Here is a 9,215-nt window from a genome sequence, read left to right as displayed (position 1 = left end):
TCACGCTCCAACTCGGTTTAATAAGCTTTGTAACAAACTTGGACAGAAAGTGGTTTGAAATAAGTCGAGCAACACTCATCTACTAGTCAAGGAGGTTTTTTTAAGTAATGCTTTTAAGCGTATACTCCAGCATACAAAGCATAAATGTTACAAATTAAAAACAATAAAATCATCCTAGGATAACGTAATGGCTTCCCCATATGTACAAGGAGTGGAGAGGAGACACAATTCCTTCCAGGTAACTTCACACACCTCAAATGCTACGTAAGTGCTCTCTGCATTAATTTCAATTTTCCTTTAAATGTGGGTGGAAGGAGCTGAAAGCGTTTGGATGAAATCATCTCAAAGAGAGAGAAAGGTACTTCACCTGAATTCAAAGTGGATGTTTGCCTCTTCGAAAGTCTCAAGAAGAAAGGCTTGCTTTACCTAAAATTCTGCTGTTCATTTCTTTGCAGCAGCCACTGCTTTCCCAGCTACAGAAAATTAAACAATTGGGTAAGTATTTCTCAGAAGATTCTACCAGTGCTCCATCTTCATGGAAACCCTTTATTCCCCACCCTTCCCAAATGACTCCATCGTACAACAGAAGCAACGACCTTTTAGCTTAGATTTGACAGGCAGAAGAGAGACATGGTAACAGTGGAAACAACAGTTATGAGGGAGGTGACAGGTTTTGGAAAAGGGGAGAGATTTGCCGTCTAATCAAAACACACCTGATACGCAGACTTTCCGGAGAGGCATATAAGACAGGATATTTTACAACTCAACTTCTTCATGTCCATAATATTAATAAAAAACCGCTTATTTGCTATCAGACAAAGGAACTGCTGGGGGAGGAATGAGCGTAGTGTACCATGTTTAATCACCAGATTTGTTTGCCACCACTGAGTTTGGAACAGATCTTCTTACAAAAGTTATTTTCATATTGTTCTAAATTAAGTGGAACAAAATATGTATTTTTTTTACACTAAAGCAAACTGATCAAAGTGGCATTTAATAATATTTGTTAAAGTGGTTATCTAACAAAAATGGGTTAACAAAATCCCATTCATTAGTAGTCACCAAATAAGACATTTCTCATGCATATGACAAAAGTTCATTCGTGTACTAAGAGGTCTGTTTACTGTGCACAATATTTCCATAAATTATGTTTCACAGCCCCTACCATTCAATATTTCAAACAGATTATATATTATATTTGTATATGCAAACTATTTTATATACACTAATATAAAGATCCTTAGAAGTACCATTATCACTACCTTTATGCTTTCTCTAAAATGCATAGCTTTCGAATATTTTCTTGCAGTTACCAAAAACTTTACAGATTAAAGCTGCTTATCAATGTGGCATGTTCATAAAAACAAAGTGAAATAGTTCTATATTAATTTTATATTAAACCCCTTAAAAACATATTTTTAATGGGAAAAAAAGACAAGCTAGTGAAAATTCAAGTAATCTATGCTGAATCTATGCCCAAATACTATACGAAATTAATATGTAGCGTTCTAGAAGTAGAGTGAACTTCTCAACCAGGACTGTAAATACAGCATTTCTCATGGAGAAAAATGCCAGTCGTGCCCCAAAAACGCACCACTTTGCACTTCATCTGGGAGAAGCTTTAGATGAGATTTAACAACTCAAGTGTAAAAACACAGGAAAAGCTGATCAGTTACATAGGAAGAAATAGAGCTATTCCAGTTTTGTTTCTGCAGTTTGTTATTAAACAAAGTTATATTAACCATACAGTTTCTCACAAACTAAAAGTTATACATGGTTTTCAGACATCAACCGACTGGATAAAAAAACAACAACAAAAAAAAATCAACCAAAAAAAAACCCCAAACCAAAAACCCCACAACTGTTAAAAGTTTGGTGTTAGAATAACCAGCCTGGTGAAGGAAAGCCGCTGTTGGAGTTGCGGGGCTACCGATAGCTTTTGTGATGTATAAACTTTAAAACCTCCATACCACAAATGCCTCAAAGTGGAAAACAGAACAATCAGTAACACATGGGAACAAATCGTTTTGTTATATCCATTATTTAGCTTAATCTTGGCGCTCTGCATCCCTAATAGCTGCTTAACAAACAATGGTTTCCCCCACAAAAAATAGCTACACAAGTAAACAGTGTTCACAGTAATGCAATCAGTAACAGGTTTTGTTAGTTCCCGCAAGTCAGGTGTATCTGCAAAGCTTTATACAGTTTAATGCGTAAGTATTCCAGTAAAATTAAGTGAAAACTAGGTTTCATTCTACAGGGTAATATTTACCATACAAGACTAGATTATGTACAGTATGGGACTGGTGTGACAACTGCCAGTGTCTCATGATGTTAAGCTATTCCACCCATCGACTCGGTCTTTGTTCAGCAGATCTGTAATAACGTGATATACAGATCTAAAAATCTACAGATCGATTTGGCAAGATTAGTGCTCACTACCACTGGATTCACACCAGTGCTCAGTGCTGCACAATCAGGTCGACCAGAACAACCCATACCCAGAAGATTACAATTTGTTGACTTGAAAGTCTGGACTTCACGTATAAAACATTAGAACTACAATCCTAACTGGAGTAAGGACAGTTATTAAACAAATATAGGTGAAGATGAACTGCATCTCTTCAGAAAGGTATGGAACAAATGAGGGAACGGAAATTTCTGGGGTTAGACAGCCCTGCTCTGCTCAGCTCAAGGCAGAAAAACAGCCCAAGTAGCTCTAAAACTACAATTCTTACTCAGCAAGCGCAAAGGAAGATCCTGCACAAAGTGATGCATCAGAGGCTTCAACAAGCACCTCTCCCCCACACTTAATTCCCTAACACAAGCATTATCTCCCAGCTTACCAACATCCAGTGGCCTCCAAAGCTTTACCAGCCCACTGGAATCACTGCAGTGTCTACAGCTGCAAATTCAGCATAGGGGGAAAAGGCCCATGTTAACATAAATCCTCAAATGCCTTTGGGGGCCATTTTGGTCATTTGTGAAAATTAAGGAAAAACAACCTATTTCCAACAATACTCATCCTGAAAAGATGGGTCACTGATCCATTATGAACATAGCTCTCACCATATAAAGCACCAAAAAGTCAGAAACAAGGAAAAAAAAAAAAAACCAAAGTCCTTAAATTAAGATTTACAAGTTTGTACACTATTTCCTAAGCAAAAGGTTGACCTTACTGCAAAGTTTATAGATGAAAACTTGACCAGTTACTTTTAAGGGGAATGTATATCTGGCTATAACTTAAAGGTAGAAAATATTCACTGTTCTATATACACATTTCAAACAGGAGACAGTTAAACTTAACTGAATAGTTGCCAATATAACTCCATGTTAACTCACTGGCCACTAAACTAGGCATCAGTAGCCAATTAGAAAGTTTGAGTTCTGTACTTTTAAAAATGCTATATTTCCTGTCCTGCTTAATTTTTTTTTTAAAAAGGTATTATAGTGCATAGCCTAAGTCAGACTTTCAAAGAGATACAGCGCCTTTCAATGCAGTTTTTGCAGCATTTAAAAGGGACTTTTCTCCCTTCAAATTAGATGTTCATTGAAAAATCTGAATTGAGTGCTGTACTGTAGTAAAAATATTTCAGTCACAGACTGATATAAATGTATACTGTGCAGTACTAAGATTGTTTGATGTCCATCTGCACACATTTTACTTGGGTTCTTCAATCGTCCCCTTGCTGAGGTCTGTCATTTTGGGATATTTCACCTTCTTCTGGTCCAGCTCATTCTGAGCCCACAGTAGTAATTTCAGTAATTTTGCCAACTTGGGTGTCGATTCACGATTTTCATAGTCTAGAACAGCTTGATTAACCTCACTCCATACCTGGAAAAGAAATAGTGGAGTTCAGTAATAGTTTCCCTAAGATTAACACTGCTAATGTCACACTGACACTGAAAAAAATCATGCCTAGCATGCTAATTCCTCAGAAAATGGTCAGGACAAAGCTCCACAGCCCATGAGCCTGGAGAAAACAATGAACAGAGCCAAGCAGCTGAAAATTTAACATCATTTTTTAAAATCTTGCTTAAGAAATCACAGAATGGCTTGGGTTGGAAGGGATCCTAAAAAGCCATACAGTTCCAATCCCCTGCCATGAGCTGGGACACCTCCCACTGGACCAGGCTGCCCCATCCAACCTGGCCTTGAACACCTCAAGGGATGGGGCAGCCACGTCTTCCTGGGCAACCTGTGCCAGGGCCTCCCCACCCTCACTGTGAAGAAGTTCTTTCTAAGGTCTAATCTAAATCTTCCTCCTTCTAGTTTAAAGCCATTTCCCCTCATCCTATCACTCCAGGCCCTTGTAAAAAGTCCCTCTCCAGCTTTCTTGTAGCCCCTTTCCATACTGGAAGCTGCTCTAAGGTCTGCCCAGAGCCTTCTCTTCTCCAGGCTGAACAACCCCAACTCTCTCAGCCTGTCCTCATAACAGAGGTGCTCCAGCCCTCAGGTCATCTTCACGGCCTCCTTTGGACCCGTTCCAACAGTTCCGTATCCTTCTTATGTTGGGGATACTTCTGTTCTTTTGCATAACACTGCATACGTTTTTTCTAAAAGTTTAAAAAATATTCAGCCATCATTTTCACCACATAGAAATAAAATACATCAATTTCCTTTTGAGAAAGGACTACCTTCTGTCGTTGCATCATGTTAAGCAAGTCTCCAAATGGTGATTCTTCGGGATTATCAAAGGCAAGCAAAGCCAGCGTACGCTCCATTTCTGTCAGGCATTCCCTGCTCTCTTCGCCTTGTTCTGCTAATTGGGTCTGAGCAAATTCCAGAGCTGCTTCTGTCTCACGCTGCCGAATCAGTTCAATCAAATGCTGCTGCTGCAAACGAAAGACAGAACAATACTAGCTTAAGAAATTAACGAATCTTCAGTATTTCAGGACTGTAATCTTCAGGCATTAGCGTGTAATTTGAGACCAACATCAAACCATAATTTGACAGTTTGAGGTCAGTTCTCAATGTGTGAGACAAAGAGCAGCAGACTCGTCTGCAAAACCTACTGGAAAAGGTAACCTGACGCGTTCGAGTAACAGGTTTTGACAAGATGTGTTAATAAAGGAACTACTAGAAATTCAGACTAACAGTTACTGGAAGTTCATAAGGCACAGGCAGTGCTGCTGTTACGAGTTCTCATATTATTAATAGTACAGGATGGTTCCCACATCACACTACAGTTTCTCATTGCTATAAAACAATGCCAAGAACCAACACCTGAAATTGCATCCAGGTTCAGATGCAAACCTCCCAATATTCATAAAATCTGTACCACTCTCCCAGTCTCTCAACAATCTCTAAAATAAAGTTTGCCACCTGTCCTTACCTGCAAATGAAAGTAAAGGTATCTGTTGGTATCTAATAATTCTGGATGGAGGCTGTTTATTAATGCAATGGCTTCTTGAATCTGTCCTTTCAATATCATTTCTCGAATTTTTATTCTTTCATCAAGAGTCTCTAAATCAACACTGGGTTCAATTCCAGACTCCATCCGAAATTTCTCTGCTGCTTCTTTGAAGCCCTCTGAAACAGAAACATTTTACCTATAAAATATATGTTATGAAACACTTCGAAGAAAAAATGGTTTAAATTAAAAGACTTGAACATTGCTTGACATTTTAGGACTTTAAAGATTAAATTTGAACTTCTGAAAAATTCTTATCTATTTAAATAGACGTTTATCCAACAAGCATCTAAGAGCACAGGCTTAATTCATTCTTAGCTCAAGCACCTTCATTCTCTAAAGACGCATGCGACTTGTAATCCAATATCTCTTAACTTGAAAGCTTGTTTTATACTTAAATAGAGCAGCACACTTATTCCAAAATGGGATTTTCAAAATCACGTTTTCAAAATCTGGGTGGATTTGGCTTCTCCCTCCTGCCCCCAAATCTGTTTACACAGACCCAGCAGTTTTACTGAGAAGAAAGAGAAGATTAATTTTGCTTTCTCATACTATTTTTCTTTTAAAGCTGCAACAGCTGTGTTAAATCCTAAGTCATGCTTCCATGATTTACACAACTAACATGCTCTTTCTTCACTCCAGAGGCTACACCTCCATGCCAGCGTAAACAGGGGTGTAGATCGGATGCAAATGCCTCCACCCCTGCACAGCGTACTGGGATGGCACGCATCATAATTGCTAGGGACAACCTCCAAGGGGTTTTGGTTGTCCTGAGTATAAAGTTCAGCTGTCTGCTGAAAGGGTTAATACTTTTGGTTTCAAACCACTTTGACAACAGTGTTGTTTAAGAGTCTATCTTTCTACCCCGTTAAAACTTGCCATGATCATTGTCAGCTTGCAGCTTTCAGAAAACTATCTAACAACTGCAACGTATCATGAACTCTGTTTGAACTGCACAAAAAAGGACACAGTAAAGAAGCAGGTCATGCTCATTATCAGCATTCCAGAAAACACTTTCTTTTCTATCTCTTTTAACGAAAGAGTTAATAAATATCACTTCCATTGCACAGTAACTGCTCAGTTGGTTCCTGAATCTTACTCGGGTTCTACTTAAGAGAACTCAAGAGCAGTTGTCCATTGCTAAGGGAAGCCAACAGCTATCACAAAGTCCTCAAAGTCCTTCATTTCACTCCACCTAGCCCAAATCATTTGTCTTGGCAAAATAAGCCACACACATTTAAAAGCTTCCTAGCATTATCACTCATTTTTTACCTGTAACAAGGTAGTTCATGATAAGGCGGTTCATATCTGCTCTCTGAATATGCAAGTTATTAAGTTTTTCCATCCATTCATCTTTCGTAATGTCATCAGGTTTTTCTGTATAACTCATCCTGGAGTCTTACTACAAGAAAAGAAAAGCATCTCATTTAACGTGATTCAAAAATAAGTTCAACCTGTATCAGCACCATGTAACTACCAACTTTACAGAAAAAAATTTTATGAGAACTTTTAAGTTAGCAGTCCAAAAGAGATCAAACAAATTTTCATCTTCTTCTTCGTGTTCCTGCATGTTTCATAGAATCACAGAATAGTTTGGGTTGGAAGGTATCTCAAAGATCATCCAGCTCTAACCCCCTGCGATGGGCAGGGACACCTCCTCCTGGATCAGGCTGAGCCGAGGCCCCATCCAGCCTTGTTTGCAACAGTTCTCCTGGCTCAAAGCTGCCTTCATGGACCGTCAGAACACAAAAGCCAAATACCACCTTCTCGTTCTTACTCTTAAATGCACTCCATGTTTACAAGTTATAGAGAACACATCACAGTGTGAAACAAGCGAGTCAAAGAGTTTGACATCTACGCAGAAAAGCTGTAACAAACCTTTAAAGCAAGGCCTGAGTAAACACTATGTGCTTTAAAGTTTTCACAGGACAGCGATATAATCCATACACTATCCAACCTACACCTAAAGACTCACGCTACCTTAGCTTTGCTGCCCGCAAAAGTCCTCCTGTCAACTCTACTAAGATAACTCTTCGTATTATTTATCGATTGATCTTTTCTTCTCAGATCTGGAAGCGAGGCGCGCTGCTAACCCGGTGTTTAACCATTTCCCACCATCCAGTCGCAATCAGAGGCGGCGCGGAGGGGGCCGAGGCGCCGCCAGCAACAGGCACGGCCCCCGTTTCTGGCACACACGAACCCGGCCCCGCTCCTCCCTCTCCCCGCACGTTTTTCCTCCCTCTCAGCCACCTCCACAGCCCGGGGCGGGTGGCGGGGGGGCACGACCCGCCGGGGCCGCGAGGCGCGCGGCCCCGCGCTCAGGCCGCTCGCAGCCAGGCGGAGCCGCGGGGCTCGCACCGGGCAGCCGAGCCTTCCCCCCGCGGGCACCGAGCCGCCCGGTCCCCGCTCGCCACAGGCCCGGGAGGAAAGGGGGAAGGGGAAGGGGGGGGCAGGGCAGGGCCCCGGCGGCGCCATCTTACCGCGCCGGCTCCACGCACCAACGCGGGCGCCTCCGCCGCCTCCGCCGGGCCGCACGCGCGGGTCTCGCGAGAGCGGCGGCAGCGGCCAATCAGGGCGGCGAGAGCGGCGCCACCAGCGAGACGGCCCGGCGGGACAGAGCGTACGCGGGCGGGTGGGCGCCCTTCGGTGCGGAGGCGCGACCATAGAGACGAGGCACTGGCCCCAGTCCCACCGGGGCCTAGTCCCACCCGTCCTCAATCCCACTGATTCCCAGTCTCGCCCATGCCCGGTTCCACTGGTGCTCAGTCTCACCGGTGCCCAGTCCCACCGGAGCCCAGTCCCACCAGTGCACAGTCCCACCAGAGCCCAGTCCCACCAGAGCCCAGTCCCACCAGTGCACAGTCCCACCGTTGCCCAGTCCCACTGGGGCCCAGTCCCACCGGAGCCCAGTCCCATCCGTCCTCAATACCACTGATTCCCAGTCTCGCCCATGCCTGGTTCCACCGGAGCCCAGTCCCACCGGAGCCCAGTCCCACCGGTGCCCAGTCCCACCAGTGCCCAGTCCCACCGGGGCCCAGTCCCACCCGTCCTCAATCCCACTGATTCCCAGTCTCGCCCATGCCCGGTTCCACCAGTGCCCAGTCCCACCGGTGCCCAGTCCCACCGGAGCCCAGTCCCACCGGTGCTCAGTCCCACCGGTGCTCAGTCCCACCAGAGCCCAGTTCCACCCGTCCTCAATCCCACTGATCCCCAGTCTCGCCCATGCCCGGTTCCACTGGTGCTCAGTCTCACCCGTCCCCAGTCCCACTGGTGTCCAGTCCCACCCGTGCCCCGTTGATACAAATACATAAATATTTTTGAACTATATATAAATATATAAAAATACAAAATAGTAACTACTAGTTACTATTACAAAGAAGTAAAATGTTTTATTTCAAGCTAAAGTAAATTTAAGTTTATTTAAGTAACTGTATTTTTTGACAGTTAGACAGAATGTCCCTCTGATAGCGTGCGTTTTTTTTTCAAACGCGTTTTTTCCAGACGCTGCTCATTCTTTGCAGATTATAAAGTCTTGTGTTCATATGATCTGTGCTGAACAGATGTCTTCTACAATCACCTCTGTTTGCAGTCTCTCCCCATCTCAAATGCAAAGTCAGGCAGAGCTGGCTCCAAAGTTCCAAATTAGCAAGAGTTTTGACTGTTGTGAAGTTCATAATAACATTAAAATGAGGCGTTGGAAAATTTATCCATATGCGTGTAAGTGGGAAATCTATTCTGTCCCAGCTTTTGTCTCACTGCATGTGATCGATGGAGATCACTCCTCGTGTTGCCCAGGCCTGA

General features: G+C 43.0%; 1 protein-coding gene across 1 annotated transcript; it reads right to left on the bottom strand.

Annotated features, from left to right (window-relative positions):
• GID8 (GID complex subunit 8 homolog) lies at nt 1-7,973 on the bottom strand. Its single transcript, XM_069871645.1, has 5 exons — nt 7,895-7,973; nt 6,687-6,816; nt 5,337-5,533; nt 4,639-4,836; nt 1-3,835 (listed from the first exon to the last, which is right to left on the bottom strand). The coding sequence occupies exons 2-5, from the start codon at nt 6,802-6,804 to the stop codon at nt 3,662-3,664; spliced, it is 687 nt and encodes a 228-aa protein (XP_069727746.1). The 5' UTR covers nt 6,805-6,816; nt 7,895-7,973; the 3' UTR covers nt 1-3,661.
• Nucleotides 7,974-9,215: the final 1,242 nt, after the last annotated feature.

The sequence above is a fragment of the Phaenicophaeus curvirostris genome, chromosome 18, assembly GCF_032191515.1.
Source record: "Phaenicophaeus curvirostris isolate KB17595 chromosome 18, BPBGC_Pcur_1.0, whole genome shotgun sequence".
NCBI lineage: Eukaryota > Metazoa > Chordata > Aves > Cuculiformes > Cuculidae > Phaenicophaeus > Phaenicophaeus curvirostris.
Note: the sequence above shows the minus strand (reverse complement) of the source record. Positions and strands in the feature narration are given on the sequence as shown.